The sequence below is a fragment of the Anser anser genome (assembly GCF_964211835.1).
Source record: "Anser anser genome assembly, chromosome: 1".
Taxonomy (NCBI): domain Eukaryota; kingdom Metazoa; phylum Chordata; class Aves; order Anseriformes; family Anatidae; genus Anser; species Anser anser.
In genome coordinates, this window is record NC_139720.1 from 33,550,640 (window position 1) to 33,568,561 (window position 17,922).

At 38.5% G+C, this 17,922-nt stretch overlaps 1 protein-coding gene across 2 annotated transcripts in view; it reads left to right on the forward strand.

Annotated features, from left to right (window-relative positions):
- ARID2 (AT-rich interaction domain 2) overlaps nt 1-17,922 on the forward strand; it is a 104,597-nt gene that overhangs the window by 84,307 nt on the left and 2,368 nt on the right. For both annotated transcript variants that reach the window (XM_083845500.1, XM_083845501.1), the window contains 5 exons: nt 6,019-6,167; nt 11,452-11,590; nt 11,685-11,770; nt 16,020-16,143; nt 16,229-16,320. In XM_083845500.1, coding sequence (XP_083701626.1) covers nt 6,019-6,167; nt 11,452-11,590; nt 11,685-11,770; nt 16,020-16,143; nt 16,229-16,320 — 590 coding nt within the window. The remainder of the gene's footprint in view (nt 1-6,018; nt 6,168-11,451; nt 11,591-11,684; nt 11,771-16,019; nt 16,144-16,228; nt 16,321-17,922) is intronic.

Genomic DNA, 17,922 nt, shown 5'->3' on the forward strand with positions numbered 1-17,922 from the left:
AAAGCAGGTGTGTAGCCCCAGGAGGTGTAATTCATTCCTAGTCACAGAGCAAATGAGTTTCTCAGCTGGAAGTACTGAAATACAGAATCTCTGCGCTTTCATTGCTCTGTGCTTGTGAAGCACGCTGTTGCAAGCAGACGTAAACCTTAGCAGTCGAACAACAAGAAAAGAACGTTTGCTTTAGTGCCTTCCCAGCCACCTGACCCCGACCTCATGCTCAAGTCCTGCTATGTTCGTCTTCAGCTTATGTGTTGCCTTTTAATATATTCCATTCTCTGGAGGAAGCTAAACATGAAAATTTCAGTAATACTTAACTGTAAGTTCCATGATACGTAATAATTAACCATTTAATGTTAATATAAACTTTTTTACATATGGGTTTGCACATACAGGTGATGGGTGAAGAAAAGCCTAATGCTTTTAAACTGTGTACAGCTCTGCATGTCAACAGGGCCCCATCACACTGGCACACAGCGCGCGCTCCTGCTGGAGGCGCAGTACGCCTTCAGATAGGGAAGACGTCATGCTAAATAGTTATCCGTGAATCCATAAAGAGAATGGCACTGTTGGTTCTGCGAAATGGAGGTGCGGGCTATTTCTGGCCCCAGACCATGGGGTTTGTTGCTCCTAGCATCCAGGGAGCACCTGGCCTTGAACACCTCCAGGGATGGGGCATCCACAGCTTCTCTGGGCAGCCTGTGCCAGTGCCTCACCACCCTCACAGTAAAGAATTTCTTCCTAATACTTAATCTAAATCTACCCTCTTTTAGTTTAAAGCCATTACCCCCAGTCTTATCACTACATGCCCTTGTAAAAAGTTCCTCCTCACCTTTCCTGCAGGCCCCCTTTAGGCACTGAAAGGCCGCTGTAAGGTCTCCCCGGAGCCTTCTCTTCTCCAGGCTGAACAACCCCAGCTCCCTCAGCCTGTCTTCATAGGAGAGGTGCTCCAGCCCTCTGAGCACCCTCTTGGCCCTCCTCTGGACTGAATCTAACAGGTCCGTGTCCTTCTTGTGCTCGAGGCCCCGGAGCTGAACACAGCACTCCAGGTGGAGTCTCAAGAGAGCAGAGCAGAGGGGGAGAATCCCCTCGCTCACCCTCCTGGCCATGCTGCTTTTGATGCAGCCCAGATACAGTTCAGCCATTTCAATGCAGAAAGATACCTGAGAGCAGAATTTTAAGAGGACCCTCTGTATTGTTTTAATGTTTATCTATAATAGCAATGTGTAGGGTAGGTAGTAAAATATATACTAAAAAAATTAGTAGTTTGAAGTGTTGCAATACAATACGGTAGTCAGTTTTAAGCAAAATTTTAACAGCCAGTCTTAAGTGTAGACTCTAAAAATAATGTATTTTTTTACTTTGCATAAATTGTAATTCTTTAAAGACTGCTGTCAAAAGATGTTCTTCAAAATGAACTGGGGGAGTGACCAAACAGCTGTCTCTCGAGTCAGTATCAGTGGCATAATTCAAGGAATGTGCTTGAAGAATAATGTAGCCAGCATTGTTAGTGTTGGCTACCATCGTGTTTATCTCCATTGCAATATATTCTTGTTCCCATTGGCCCAGGGAGCAAAATGAAAAAAACTGTTCTTTAAAACATCCTCCTCTGTGTTTAATCATCTGTGCCAGGTTCTTGATGAGGCCAGTACCTCGTTTCTGGCCTTTCTGTGGTCAATTCAGAAGTGACATTTTTATCCTGAATAAATGACTGTGGTTAAAGGTAGCTGGCAAAGTAAAGGTAAAATTACGATTAATTAAAGATAAAGTTAAGGTAACTAGAAAAAAAAATAAGCTCAATATTTTTCTCCACTTTTTAAGTGGAAGTAGAAATTTCAAAGAATTCTTCATGTATATAGCTCTCTATCATATAGGAATCGCAGCAGCTGGACAATGAAGAAAGCTGCTTTCTGGGCAGGACCTGTGCCTGAGCCAGAACCTGCCGTGATGGGAAGTGCACTGCAGGGCCCCTGATGGTTCTCACTAGGGCAGCTCCAGTTCAGCTAGGCTTGCTAGCCGTGGTTCAACACTTGCCACGTCTCCACATGGGACCTTGCCTTCTGCTCTGAATCAAAGCACGCTTCTGGTACTAGGGACATGGTGCTAGAAGGGCCTGTCTGGTTCCAGCCACGTCAAGCCAAGCTGAGCGTGGGGCAGCCTCCACTCGTGAGAGCAGAACTGGCCTGTAAAGCAGAGAACTGCCTGTACCCAGCACCGAACCCGAGCTAATGGAGGTCATGGCTGGTGCTGTGTTTGAGATGTCCTTCATTGGTAGTGCAGGTGAAGAGCCCATGAGTAATCAAACAGTGACTGCAGCTGTTTTCTCTGCTTTCTTTAGTATATAGTCAGGCAAGTTCTTCTTCTGAGAGAAACCACTGATGGCCAGCAATCTGCATAACCCATTTTTTCCACAGTGGATCCTGAAGTTACAAAAATCCTAACTTTAATCATTAACACTCAAACTTTTGCGTCTTATACATCTGCACTGCAGGCTGAAAAACCTGCCTTGAGTTGAGATCTTGCTGCAAAGACCCTGGTAATCAACAACAGGGAATACAGAAATGCTCCCATAAAGTGCATGGAGGAGTTCAGAACATGCTGTCTTAGGGGTTGCTCTCAAAGTGCAATTAAAGAAGGAATCAGTTAGTCACAGAATGGTATTTCTGTATCTCTTTAGAAAGTTGCTTCATATTTCTTTGTGCAGTGTCTTAGCTGCTTTAACACAACTTGTTGTGTTCTAGGGCTCCCAGAAACATGGCGAACACGATTACCAGGAGGTCAGTTTGTGTGGAACTAATGGTAATTTAGGGCAAACTTGCTGGAGTAGCTTAGATCGTTTGAGTTGGGAACTCCCTAAACATAGATTAGTTCCTTATATATGTGTATACGTAATACAAATACTGTATATTTAGCTGCTCTGCTTTAGTTAGGATTTAGTTTCTCGAAAAGTTGTGTGCTTATATCCTGTATAAGGACTCACAAGTCCTTAAAACGGCATTCTGTGATCTGCGAAAGTGGTTTTATGACTTGGTTATGTATTTGAAGCAAGAGCTAGGATGCTGATGCTAGAGGTACTGTGCAGTCCTGGGGTCCAGTGAGGATTGATTTGCAAAAGTGCTAAGTGGTGTCAACTGCAAATCGTGATCGTGGAGAGAGCTAGCCTGAGTATAAAAAGATGCTGTAAAACTGTCAGGTGTGCTGGAGTACTGGGCAGTGGATTTCTGGGGGAACCTGGAATTATTAAATGTTGTTGCTAGTGGAGGAAATCTTGTGAAATATCTGATGACACGAGGAAACTTCTTTCAGTGGTACTTCCCTGAGAAATAATTTATAAGAGGAGGTGAAATGCTATACGTAATTCTTTAACATACAGAACAACGCTTACGTGGTCGTTACGTATCGGTACTGTAAAGGAGGTAGCATGTAGCAAGTATTTCTAGGTACATTCTGAAATAAAGGAGTTCCCACCTGATGTCAGTGATTTCCAGCGTACCATGCATTATTTAAATCAACACATGAAAAAAGGAAACAAAAACGATCAGTATTTCTGACCTCTGGAATGAAGAAAGGAAAGGTTTAAGATGTTCAAACACAGAACTTTTATTTCTAAAAGAAGACCTAGGAAAACAAATGCGACTTCCCTTCTTCTGTTGATATATACAATGTAATCAGCCCTAATGATGGACGGGCAATACATTTGATTACCAACGCATGGGTGTTGTAACCAGCTAATGCTACAAGTTGGAACAAAGCTACCCTACTCCAAAGTGCAACAGTAATAGGAGAACACTAAACAACAATTATCTTATATGTTTCTTTTCAGTCTACTAGCTTTGTATTTTTTTTTTCCTCATGGGAGTCTATAGTGGGAAGGAATTGGAGGGAGGGAATTGATTTTAACTTTTTGTCCTGAAAATCGTTTCCCTTTCTGAGTTCTTTCATTTTCAGCATTTAACGTTTTGTATCTAATATCTCAGTTCTCCTTATTTAAAATAATACCGTCTCATTAAAAATTGTTTAAGACCTTAGAATACCACTAGGAGAGCTTGCCAGGAAAACCCTTGAGAAAATTCATAATTCCGGATTAATTGCAGGGTTTGCGTAGAATGGAGTAAATAATACATGAACCACACATTGAAGGATGTGAATTAAATGAAATCCTGAATTAATTCAGTAATCTCACTCTCTTCAGCACATTAAATGAGACACAAGTTCTGTGGGGATAAAAAGTTGCACAAAGACCATCATTATGTACTGACAGAAGGATGCTAAGTGGAGATTGCAAAACGAGCCGTACTGCTGACTCTCGAGGATTTTACTTTCAGCTTCACTTTAAAAACACCTCGTTAAAGGGAGGTGGATCCTGAAAGGGTGTGTGCTTGTGTGTACCTGTGTTAAAAAAGACATTGTGAAAATTCGTTACCCAATCTGTTAAAGGGCTTAGAGATCTTTAAGGGAAAATAATTGCAGAGTCCAAAACAATTTGTATTTATGACTAATGGGCTCAAGTCCCTTCTTACAACTTTTCTCATACACCAGCAACAGGCATCCTGTAATAGTCAGGCTGTGCTCTGTAGTTTTGCTGAGTTTTTGCCTTGTTTTTGTCAGGATTTGTGCTTAGACATGGGGGTATTTTGGTTTTGATAACACTTATTTTGCTGTCTTTTTGGCCATGTTATTAGCTAGTGTTGTACAGTCCTTCATTACCTTGGGGGAGAGTTTTCTGCGCTGCCAAAAGGAGAGCAGCAGCAAGAAAACTTCAGAGCAATATGCAAATGACATGTCAGAAGTTGCGCTTACCTGTTTCTTTGCAGTTAAAATCTGAAGCTGTTCAGTAACAGAGCTGTAACGATGTCAACAAGGTGTTGTGTGCACCACTTGAATGTGGATTTAAAAGTGGTTTTATTTGGGCTCTGAAACAGTGATGCGTTCTTTCCCTGTCAGTAGGGAATTAAAACAACTTCTTTGCCGGATAGTATTCAAAAGCTTAATATTTTCTCTGTCATCCTTCTTATAAATGCCTGGCCAGCCAGAGATTTCTAGGAAAAGAGGAAGAAGAGAATCAGTATAAAGTAAACAGCGTTTCAAAGTGGGGCAATCAGCATTCGGTATTTTTATTACTCAGAGGGGAGGGGGAAGGGAAAAAAAAACATTTTTTTTGAACTTTGTAGTTGACTTAAGATATTTTTTATTCAATGTTAGAATAAGATTCTTGTAAAGTTGTGAGAGATCAAGGGGAAATATCTATTTTAGCTGTTTGTATTTCACTGTACACAAGTAGCACAGCATGTTTAGATGTTCTGGTGTGTTATATAAAGGGATGTGCGGTTTTACAAGAGCTTAAATAATTATATCATTTGCAAAGTTTTGTAGAGGAAAAAAGTGTCATTGTTTGAGCCAACTGGTCTTTGATAGTGTTTTTTCAGCATTGTTCAGTTTACCTTTTGTTATGTACTGTGTAACACAGACGGATGTGTGCTAATGAGATGCTTCAAGAATTCCACAGCTGCGGCGTGTGAAACCATTTCATCAAAGAGAAGTTTTAGATTATCAGTGCTCATCTTACTTTTTAGCAATGTTTTCTCCTACGTTAAATGGGAAAGCAAAGTAATCCCTACGCTGATGATACTATAACCCCTTGTGTTTGCAGTTTTTCTTTTTCTTTAAGACTAAATAGAATGTTTGCAAAATAATGAGAACCTTTGTTCCACTGGTGCCCTTGAGAAATACCTTTGCATTCATAATTCTGTATTTGAATTTGGGCATAAGATGTAGGAGTTTGAATGCTAGAAACTTCTGCATAAATAATAATAATAAAGTAAAAGTTGTGAAAAGTGTAAAAGCTGTATCTATCCCTCTTTATTATGTCTGTTAATGCTTATTTAGAAATTAAACTGTTAAAATCTGAAAATTTGTTGGATGACTGAAGCATAAAACAAAAGATCTTTGAGCAAACAGTAAAGTGTATGTCGCGTCTTGTTATATGCCCTGTTTAAAACTGTGTTTTAACCCTTTCTGCAGAGCACACCTGCGACGTCAATACCAACAGTGCAAGTACAAGGCCAGCAGATCAATTTGCAGCCACCTTCATACACTGCAGCAAGTCAGCATGCAGAGCAAATGAAGAAACCTGGACAGAACTTCATGTGTCTGTGGCAATCTTGTAAAAAGTAAGTGGCTCTTTTATTTAACTAGCTTCCACTAATAAGTAGCTGGTGCTTGTAAAGTTATATGACAAGTTCTATCCATTCTGTTTCCTTAAGGACCTTATACCTGGTTAATAGGGAAAAGAAAAAGTGAAAAACGTTGAGGAGATGGAAGAGTGCAAGTCATTTAGCTGCTCTCAATTATACTTCAGAACATAAAACATATTTGGTGGCTTTCTTTTAATATATTGATTCTTCAGTAATAAATAAAATACTTTCATGTAGTTGCGCAAGAAAAAATAATCCTAGCTCTGATGCTTGTTCTCTGCATTGCAAATAGAAAAATAGTGACTGTGCTCCAGTTACAAATAATATCTAGACTTTTTTTTTATGTATCCATCCTGTAATGTATTTCCTGTGTTTCCAGTTTTGCAAGAGCAGGGTGTTGCAATTCTTTGTCCTGGTCAAAGTCTTGTTTAGATTATGACTAATTTTCGTTATTATAGTACCATTTGTGTGCCACAGGACTCCTTGTCACACAAGGAAATAAAAAGGCACTTAGCCATAGGACTGGACAGCAATGATTGGACTTGCTTGATTTGTTGTTTTTGTACATTAAAAAAAAAAAGATTTTTATTTAGAAAAAAAAAAAAGAGGGGTGAGCTAGCAGACTTTGGATACTGATTTTTAAAATAACGTTGGTTTGTGAATGTGAAAAGTTCTCAGTGAAGGATACAGACTTCTGAAACAAAGGCAGTTGTCAAATAGCCACTTTGAAAACAGTGACAGAAATTAGGTAAGTTTAGAATGGGCATGAAAAAGGATAAGACGCTTTGTAGTTGTAGGACAAGACAAAGGGAACATAAAGATGAGCTGATTTGGCAGAAAGCTGGTGTATAGATGTTCAGAAAGTAGGAATGAAAGACAGAAAAGTTTGTTGGAACTGATGGTGAAAATGAGGCATTTGAACAGAACTTAAAGGAGGAATACTGAAGGACAGTTAATTTGTAGACCCCTTAAGTTGTAGGTTCTGTTTCTTTCATTCGTTACAAACAATTCAAAGACCATTAAGTCAATGCCAAGATCTATGGATTTTAGGTAGGATTCTGGCTGGTACTATAGATATCTACTGTGGCTTTTTAAATCCTTGCCCTAATTTCACCTTAGAAGTGATTTTTGTGTCTTTGGTAGGTAACGCTTCTCTGCATAAGAAATGCATGTAAGGCTATAGAATAAGTACAGCTGTAGATCCATGTTTCACTAGCTTCACAATAGATGCACAAATACCTTTGTTGGTAGAAGAGTGGATATACTGGGGTAGAAGTGAAAATCTGGGAGTATTTCCTAACAGAAATCTTGGCAGTTTATATCATCTTGGAGAGTTTGTTGAATTACAGTTTTGAAGCATAAGTTAGTCACCAACTTTATTTCATGTCTTCAGTTGTGTAGGATGAGTTGTGTAGAATCAAAGTGGCATCTAGCTGTGGAACAAGCTGATGTCATGTGAACTATGATGTACATATGTGCAGACAAATCTTGGGGCAGGAGGAGGACCAATACAATTATGATTACCTTACATTATCAGTCTTCTTGCAAGTCTGTCTTAAGTAGTTGTTCTGGTAAATTTTCCTGAGACCGGAGTCAAGGGCTACAGGGCCAATATTTTATGTGTTAATCTCTGCCTTTTATTTCAGACACTGTACTTTTGCTTTAGTTTCTGCTGTAGTTACTATACTGATTTTTGTTCATAGTTGTTTCATTACTTTTAAAGCCTTCAGAGATTGTGCATTGTTACAATATAGTCTCTTTTTCTTACATTGTTGCTGATTTTTAAATATTTATTTCAGCCCCAGCCTAAAAACAGTTTTGACAAATCTTACACTCAGCATTCTTTGTGGTGAAGAAAGAATCAAAAAGTTAAGTTAGCATCTTCATCATATGCATATTGCTTATGCCATATTCTTTCAACAGCTTGATAAAAATCAGCAGCATCAAGTATCCCATAGGCTTCCTGTTTCTAATAGGCATAAAAATCTGGAATTGTCACCTATTATTGAGAGCTACGCTGAAAACAGCTGCAATCTTCACTGCTGCTATTGTTGTTTAAGCAGGAAACAAGAAGTTTCTTTTGAGTGAGTTATTAGACTACCTTGTTAATTTTACATCTGATACTTGGTTTCATTCACGTTTGCTTAGCCGTTAGGTATTAAGCAGGCAGGTTTATCATTGTGATAGAACAGCGTTTCTTTTGTGGTGTTCATGGTTAATCAGGAAGGTAGGACAGTGGATTAATTTGACGGCCATTTACCCTTGTTTCTGTGAGCATGTTTGTTAGTTTTATTCTCACAATATAGTAGCGTTAAGTGTGCCTTCCAGTCTGCATTGCAGGAGGCAGCGAAGGCCCTCAGAAACATTTTATTGACGGTCACAGTAAATGTGGATAAGCAGGATTCCGAAGGTGTGGCTGTTTTTGTTGGCTTCTTTTGTTTTATTTTAGAACTTAATTTGGAAGCATTATACCAAGAGGCTGGTACTTCACCCTACAGAGTTTGATGTATATAACATGTACATTACACAGTCCTCATTACTTGTAGTGTCTGAAGACCACAACGAGATCAGGCCCAACTATATGCAAATACTTGTAACGATCAGCCTCTCCCAGATGAGTTCTGGTTTAATATCTGAAGTGGAAGTAAAACTCTGAAAGTTGTCAGCACACTGCTTTGCATTAAGGATGGTACAGAAAGTAGGTGTTTTTCTTTGAAGTTCGGCTGTCTGCAAGTGCTGCTAATTGTAAGCAGGTTAATTTAAAAGCTGTTACTTTGTTTCACAAGTAAGCAGGAGATGTCAGCTCTTAAATTGCTTTATATTTAAAAAATAAATTGGAATTGCTATCGAATCTCCACTGCCTGTCAGATCAGCTATTAGGTCTGCGCAGCAGCTGAACAGAATGATGGAGAGATTAAGTGGGAAACTAAGAGTTTAGGCTCAACTGACCATATTCTCAGTACTTAAGGTTTTGTATTACTATAGTGAAATGTTGATTTAAGGCTCATGAATAAATAGATATTTCTTTTCTGAATAAACTTTAAATTTTGCAAACTAGTATTATAGATTCTGACTATTCTGCACAAGTTATTGGATAGAATCTTGTACTGCCAAAAGTAGTTTTTCCTCGCAAAGTTGTAGTAAATCTGAATCTTTTTAGATCACTGTTTGAAGTATAGCATTGAATGCCTTATACAGTGAACAAACAAACTCTGTTGAAATGGCAAGGCTTTAAGAAAAATAAAGCTATGTTGAATAAAATGTTTCAAACTACATTTGGGGTTTCATGTGTGCCAGGAAATTTGTTTCATCCGTGCCAGAGATTATTCATAAAGTGCTAGACTTAAGTTTACGTACTGACTTTCTCCTTTATTATGGAAAGATGTCTCTTTTCTCTGAAAGATCAGCTTTCGCTGTTGAGCAAATGTAGATGTAAAACACTGTATTTTCATTGTATTTTCTGTTTGGACCAACAGCGTGAGGCAGGTATTTCTTCCCAGCTTCCATTCAGTAAGAGCTGGGATGGAAAAAATGAATTTTTTTATTTTTATTTTTTAAGAAAGCAGTATTTATTGCGGTGTGGAAGGTAATTGCTGAATTACAGGTGGTTATTGCAGTAGGATTCAGGTTATAACTAAGGTTTGTCTTTGGGTGAAACGAGCCCTTCGACGCTGCCGTTGAGGTTCAGGTAACAGCAGCTGGATGCTTAGGCCCGTGTATCGATCCCAAGTGTTGCACGATGGGCACTATTGAGCTGAGCAGTGGGACGTGGAAGGAGGTGACTTGAACTTGTCCCTAAACCACTGCTGTAGGCTTAAGATGGTGCTTCACCCGTGGCTGCTTCCTGTAAGTCTCTGGCCGGGGTCATCTCCCTCTTGGCACTGTTCAGTCCCACACCTTACCACAAATACTTTTTGTGTTAATTGAAACCGAAATGCTAGCGTGTGAACTGGAGTGGCTGAGGTGGGGGTGTTTCCTCTTCAGTAAGACTGCTGCGGTGGTGGCCTCCATCCAGCAAAGGTGTGAAGGCTGCTGGTGGTAATGACTTCCCAAAAGGCAGCAGCTGGGTTACCAGGCCTATTCTGTCCAAGCCTTAAGCGTGTGGTCATCAGCTGGGTTAGCTGAACTCAAATGAATTGTAAGTGGCCAAATACTCCTTTTATTTTGGCCATTTTTTTGTCTCTTGAAGTAAAAGATGTAATTTGTGATGCTTGAGTTATATTTAAAAATATATCTAGACTAAAAAGAAAAATCTTAGTCATTCCCAGTTTTCATTTGGTATGTTTCGAAATACAGTGAGTCTACATTACCATCTAATAGACAACAAAGGATGTGTTATTTTAACACATGTGACAATTTGAAAATACAGATCTAGGAACTGTTGAGGTGGCATTCAAAATGAGCTGTAACTTTTCTATCACTTTGACATGGAAGAAAAACCTTATCAGGCCGAACAGGCTTTCACCAAATAGAACATCAAAAAACCACATTGTATACAGTCCTGAGTATTACAGGGCCAGGCTTAGGACAACTTCATCTCTTATATTGATGCAGAAGCACTTTGAAGTATCTAATGCTGTATGCTTTGGGGCTGTGGGGATACAATGCGCTTTGTTTGACATTTTGGAAAGTCATTTAAAAATTGAGGTTTAATTGAATATGTTGAAAGGGGTCATATAAGTGACATCTTCCAACTTTTGTGCGTATCAGGAAATGTCATCTGTTCATTTTCTTGATATTTAAAATTCAGGTGCTAAAAAGCACTAATTTTACACCGATCCCTTATTCTCCACCAGTTTTGTCAAGCATGAAATATTGAGAGCAAATAGGATGAATTGTCTGTATCCCATTTTTCCCAATTAAAGTTCGTATAAGGTCTGAGTATGACTGCCAGTAAAGAAGGAAAACAGGAAAAATAATGCATGAAATCCAACATTTTCAGTATTTATAGTTTTGTACCGTATTTTGTTGTATTGCAGAGAAATTACCTGTTGCAATTAAGATGCAATTTTTTGAGTAAAACAAAAAAAAATACGATATTTCAATTAGATTCAGCAAAATCATATTGCCATTTATTGGTAGCTCACTGATAATATATATACATGCTTTTTCCACTTAAATGTTTAGACCTTCTCATTTATCACTTCATGTTTTCTTTCAGAAAACAAGAATGTGTAGCCAGTATGGGTTATATTTGTGATAGTTGCACTTTATCATTAACTGAAAAAAAAACTTTAAATTTTCCGTTCTCTTTTTGTAGGTGGTTTCAAACACCATCACAGGTCTTCTATCATGCAGCAACTGAACATGGAGGAAAAGATGTCTACCCAGGGCAGTGCTTATGGGAGGGATGTGAACCTTTCCAGCGGCAGAGGTTTTCCTTCATTACCCATTTACAGGTGCAGATTTTCTTTCACATACTACTTCAGAAAACAGTAAGGATTTCATGGGAAAATTTCACACATTCTCTGTCTTCCTTTTTTCCCCAAACAGGATAAACATTGTTCCAGAGATGCTTTACTTGCAGGATTAAAGCAAGATGAACTTGGGCAAGCAGGAAATCAGAAGCCTTCCAATAAGTAAGAGACCTGAGCCTCCTTAGCAATAGAGAAAATAAGAATATTAGAAATCACTGGAAGAATTTGTGTGTTTAATAAGAATATTAGAAATCATTAGAAGAATTTGTGTGTTTATAACTTGGTTTACCAGGTGAAACTCTACATAAAGTCCATAACAGTAATCAAATTTGAAGTCCATTGCATTAAGAGAAAATAGGCAAAAGAGGGAAAAGATATGTGGGAGAATGTGGGAGATATGGTCACAGTTACCATTAAAAGAGCAGGTAGTCCTTTAAGGTATGTTTGTCAGTACTCCATGGTGAACGTTATTCGTAATATATTCTACTGATTTTTCACAACTGGGCAGCATTTTATAACTTTTATTGCAACGGAAAGGTGCTTGTAGTGCAAATGGAGAGTAATTTGCTGTGTACAATTGGGCTCTTTCATTCAGCTGAGTTGAATTGTCTTGTAACTTGCTGTGTTCCTTCCAGTTTTATGGTCAAAATTTGGGCTAATTTGATCCAGGTACTCTTACAATAAACATCCTTTTAAACAAGATAATCAAGATAAATACCATGACCTCTAGGTCTTCTTATTTTGTGCTGTTACCTGGAATCAGGTTTGGCTCTCCTTTTTCCCAGAGTTATTTCAGCCATCTGGAATAAATATTATAGAATGCAATACCATTTCTATGGCATTTTGGGGACGGTTGTGTTACTGTTGGAGTTATTCAGGGTTCAGTTACTTGTATAAGTGTATTAAGACTAGGGCTTTGTTAGTAACTAACTGGACTCACTTTGTTGCAAGCCTAAGTTGTGATTACTTGGTAATCACAGGCAGATTGTGATGTAGGTAGTTAAATTGCTACCAAGCTGCTGGAGGCAGCAGAGAGAGAAAACTGAGTATGAAAGCTGAGAAATTTAGTTTGTATTTAAAAATAAAATAAACAAATCCCCAAACTTCTCAGCACAGACTTATGGTTGCATTATAGTGCCTTGTTTCATTACACTAAGCAGCATTCAGACCTTTGAAAACCACAAAGTGAAGCATGATGGTAATATAGTCTTAAATACTTGGTAAGTGGGAAGCATAGGGCTGATGATACAATCTACTAGTATGATGTGGTTTCAACTCTGCCATTTCAGAAAAGTTTCATCACATAACACATCCAATAGCTCTGTTCCTGCAGGGTTCTTTAAGATTGGCACAGGTACGTGTATGAGGAAAAAAAGAAAAGCTTTCATACATGCCCTCTTGTAAGGCAGAATTCCCTAATGAGGTCAGATTCAGAAAGTAGCAATTTATGCACAAACAGTTCTCACCAAATCGCTGATATTGCAGCATCACAAGATCTAACGATGTCATTTCAGAATATGAGTTGAAATAAGAGCTTCGCGCTACTCCACGTAGTAGGTTCTGATTCTCCCCACCATCTCGTGTGCCTTCGTGCGGCTGTGCACTCTCTGTTTACAGAGAACTGGCTTTAGCTTTTGTCTCACTGCATGGTAAACCAATTGCGCTTTAAAAAATCAAAATAAAACAATTGATGAACTAAAAAAATCTGTTTGTTAGATTAGTTGAATGCACTTACCTTGCAGTCAGTTGAACATTAGTGCAGGAGGTGGATTGGAACAAACAAAAGGAACGAGACCTTTCTCTGTCAGCACCCATGTGTGTTAACACCTGTAAGTGTTAACGCCACTCAGTTGCATCATGAAATCATACAGGTTCCTTGACTATTTCTTCTACACTCTTCCCTCATGTCTCCTTTACTCCACTTTTATTACCAAAGAAGAAATCAACCATCAGGAAAACACGTATTTGTTTTTTTATATGTATCCCACATCATCTTCCAGTGCAGCCATGGAGCCGACTTTGCACAACTGACAAGAACGTGTGACTAAGTGAGGGAGACGGGACTTGATAATTTGTTTTCCAGAATCAGTGACTTGTCAAACGAAACTCTAAGCTTCCTCCAGAAGGTCATCTCAAGTTGGCTCACATGGTCAACTGTTTACCATGTCTTGAAGCTGACTTGCAAGGCTTGGGCTTAATTTATTTCTCACTGAGCCCTAGAAACTTGTTCAGTATGTCAGTATACTGCTGGTAGTCCATATGACTAAACTCTTGTATGGAGCTGAAACAACTTTGAGAACTGGTGCCAAGAGGAAGCATGTGCCGCCATCAACTTCTAGGCACACATCTTCTCATCACAGTGAAAACTGCTGACTTTCTTCACTTTATCCCTCACCATGTAGGAAAACTGCACCTACCTTAAGGAGTGCAGATAGAGTGAGCGTTACTGGTGCAGGGAGCAAAATCTGTGGAACACATTTTTCAACAGACACCGTAACTAACAAGGGCGTGTTTTCTTAATTATCATTTCTGCCTATCGTGATACCATATCTACTTGAAAAAAAAGCACATAATGGCTTTTGCTAGAACCAGGTATACAAAGTTAAGCTGCATTACAGAGCTGGTTGTATACCTTAATTCCCTATTTCTTTGCTTTTAAAGTTGTATTGTATTAACTCTTCCTCTTCTGGTTTCCAGAGGTAGCTGAGTATTACCTTCTGGTCAGGTAGCACTAACAACTAAGTATGTTGACTAGCTTTGTGCATTTAAATCTCTCTGGATCTTTGTTATTTTTTTTTCCCCTTGTTGACACTGAAGCATAGGTGGTAGTGTGAGCTATCAAAAATGTTCTTCATGCAGCATGGGAATGGAGCAACTTTAATCATAAAGTGAATGATATGATACTAATTTCTGATATTAAATTGATAATGTAATTAAGAAATTTTAGAACTCCAGATGTTCTTGAGATGCATATGTGCAAGGAGACACAAGTCGGTCCACTTGAGATCTCAGTAACTTTTTATAGACCTTTTTTTCCAAAATCAAAAAGAGAAGGCAATCTGTATTCATTGCAATTGCCCCTTTTCAGTATTTCTAGAATCAAGGCAAAAGTACTTCAACTTTCTAGATCCTATTATGATAGCTGTTGAAGAGAGACATTTGGAACAGCCTCAGGTGATGAATCCGTGTTCTTCTCAATATAAGAAAAACAGCAATGTTCCAGAAATTAAAAAGGAAGAACAATAATTACTGTGCTGGAGTCTTCTATAAGCATATGTCATTACCCAACGGTTCCTTATTCAACAATCCCCTGCCCTTTTCTTTTTCCTTCATAAAGACTTTCACTTCTCTTTGCTGGAAGGTGCCTCAATATTCCAATATTCTTACAGGCTGGCTTTAATTTAAAAAAAAAAAAAAAAAAAGACATTTACATTTGATTTATGCTACCTTTGCAAGCACTACCGTATGTTTTTAATATGTTGATATGTTCTAACCAGGGTACTACTTGGGGTTCTAGTACCCTAGTTCTACTAGGGTACTAAAATATTATTAAATATATGGAAGTGATACTTTTCACCGCTGATACTGCAATCATCCCTTGATGATGTTATGACACTTAAAGACTTACTCATTAAGTTGCACACTTACGCATTCTAAACTCTAGTTGTATGGCTCATTTCAACGTTTCACATGGAAGAATTTTGACTTCAGTGTTCGTACTGAAAACTGAGCATTTGCTTCCGCTATCTTTATTATTTGTACCAGCTTTATAAAATACCCCGAGTAAGTTCTTAATCTCAGTTTGAAAGCTGCAGTAACTGGTTTTACATGTGTTTGGTCTGATTTAACAATTTAATGTATTATGTCTTAGATCATAACTTGGATCATGTCACCTTACATTGCTTACTAAGCACAGCTAATACGTGTTTTATATTGTCTCAGTGTTTAATGGTCCCAGCCATGTCAAGTTTTAAACAGCTATATTTTTAGCACAGTCCTGCCCCGATCTCAGATGACATTTGTATAACCATTATCACTGTTCCTGTTATATTCTATCTAATAAAACATTCCTTTAAGTAGGTACACTTCAGGAAAGTAGCTCTGTCGTTAGTACAATATGTTGTTATTCACCATCACAGATGTCATTGGTGATGAGCAGTACTTCTTCAAGAATGGTCAGGTTTTTTTTTTCCCCCACAAAATAAAGCTTATGATTCTTCTGATGGCTTTGCAGTAAGGTTTCTCACTGTGGAAAGAAAAGACAAATTGCGTATCAGCACCAAAAATTAATGGATCTTTCTGTCTCTGTTCAAATAGATTTTTTAAAAAAAAAAGTCAAAATACATTTTCAGAGTTGTTAGTTTATCAGAAAGTTGTGTAAAGTTTATTAATTCTTTCTTTGCTAACATAGGCCGCCAGCTGTAGGGGGTACTCCTGCTGCTCCCAGAGCACAGAAGGCCATTGTGAATCATCCAAGTGCTGCCCTAATGGCGTTAAGGAGGGGATCAAGAAACCTCGTCTTCAGAGATTTCACAGTAAGTCTTGTATGACTCAAGTATTAGATATTAATTATTACCTACTACTATGGATCTTTAACATTTTTTTTCTTTCCTTTTGTAGGATGAAAAAGAGGGACCAATAACTAAACACATCCGATTAACAGCTGCCTTAATATTAAAAAATATTGGTAAATATTCAGAATGTGGTCGCAGGTAAGCATCATATAATTCTTCTAATACTAGTGGGCAGTGTTGCTTTTGTTCTGTTAGGAACCAAACAATAGGTAGTATTTACGTAGCCTTTAAAGAACAAAACAAAACAGTATGTGTATTGACAGTACAGTTTTTTTATCAGTTCTTCAGTGCTTAGTTCCCCACACAACTGCTCAGCATCGTCTTACCTAAGATAGGATTTGTGATCCAGACTTTGGAAATTTGGTAAATTTGACAGGTTAAATTTTTGGAGGCAAATGAGAGAAGTCTTTGCAGTGGGTCTGTCCCTTTTCCTCCTGAAGGCAGTACTGCATGGCTCTGAAAATTAGTTCTTCTGTGAGGAACTTCCCATTGACCATCCACTTGTATCTCAACTTGAGAAAGGGGTGAATGATCTTAGGTGAAGCTTTTATTGTGTTGTGGAGTGACACATAGTTGCATTCCATGTTCGGTGCTTCTCTGTTACTTTTCCCTCCAAAGTCAGATTAAGCTCATGAGTGACTCAGTCAGCTTTTCTCTGACTTGTAGAAGATCCTTCAGTAAGTAAACAGAATAAGACTGACTTGTGGTACCAAGCAGAAAATGTTCTTTGTGATGCAGGAGGAGTAGTTACTTACTGTGCCAGTAATCACCATGTGTTTCACTTCTTATTTTTCCAAGAATTCACAGGCTGAGTGTTTTCCTGTTTTTGCTTTGTACTGTTTCACAGCTTCATAATAGGGGAAGTAATTATTTCTAATGAGAATCTGTTATGTTTCTTCTTCAAAAAACTGTCAAGAAGGGGGATTTTCCTAGTTCTACTGGGGTGGGGGTGGGGGTCAGGGTTAGTACTGGTACTGGTTGTAGAACCTCTCCTGTTGTCTTTAGCTGTCTGAATGGGAGTGAAGACAGAGCCAAACTCCTCTTCAGCAGTATGGTGAAAGGCTAAGGGGAAGCAGACAGAAGTCACATCAAGGGAAAATCCAATTAGATATTGTGAATAAAAACAAATTCATGAGTGGTCGAACATTGCAGCAAGTTCCCCAAAGAGGCTGTGCAATCCTTATCCTCTCAGATATTCAAAACCCAGCTGGATATAATTTTGAGCAGTGTGATCCAGCAGTTGGCCCTACTTTGAGCAGGAGCGGGACCACATAACTTCAGAGGTTCCATATAACCTGATTTAGTCTATGATCTCAGTGGTCACAGGCTTAAGAAAACTTTAAAAGCTTAGATGTTTATGTATAATATTCATCAAGTATTTTTGTAGCCCTTTTCTAAAGATTAATTGTGAATATTCACGTATCTTCCAGTGTTAGAGAAACACAAAAGGTTCCATTAATTAAATCAAACATGGAATGAATTTTGCTGTGAACCTTACCACTGGCAGCATCTTCAAGTATTTTCTTCCACCAGCTCCATGTAAATACATGTTGTATACTCACGACAGTTGTAGTGTTCCATGAGTTGAGGGTCTTTGAGGGGCTTTCTGTGCTGTATTATACCCGTCTCTTATACAGGTGTTGGTGTTAGGCTTGTGCCATGATGGCTTGACCTTAGGTTTTGCTGTCTAAGCACTCAGTTTCTTTCAGGGGATATGAACAAGTAGCTATTGAATGAAAG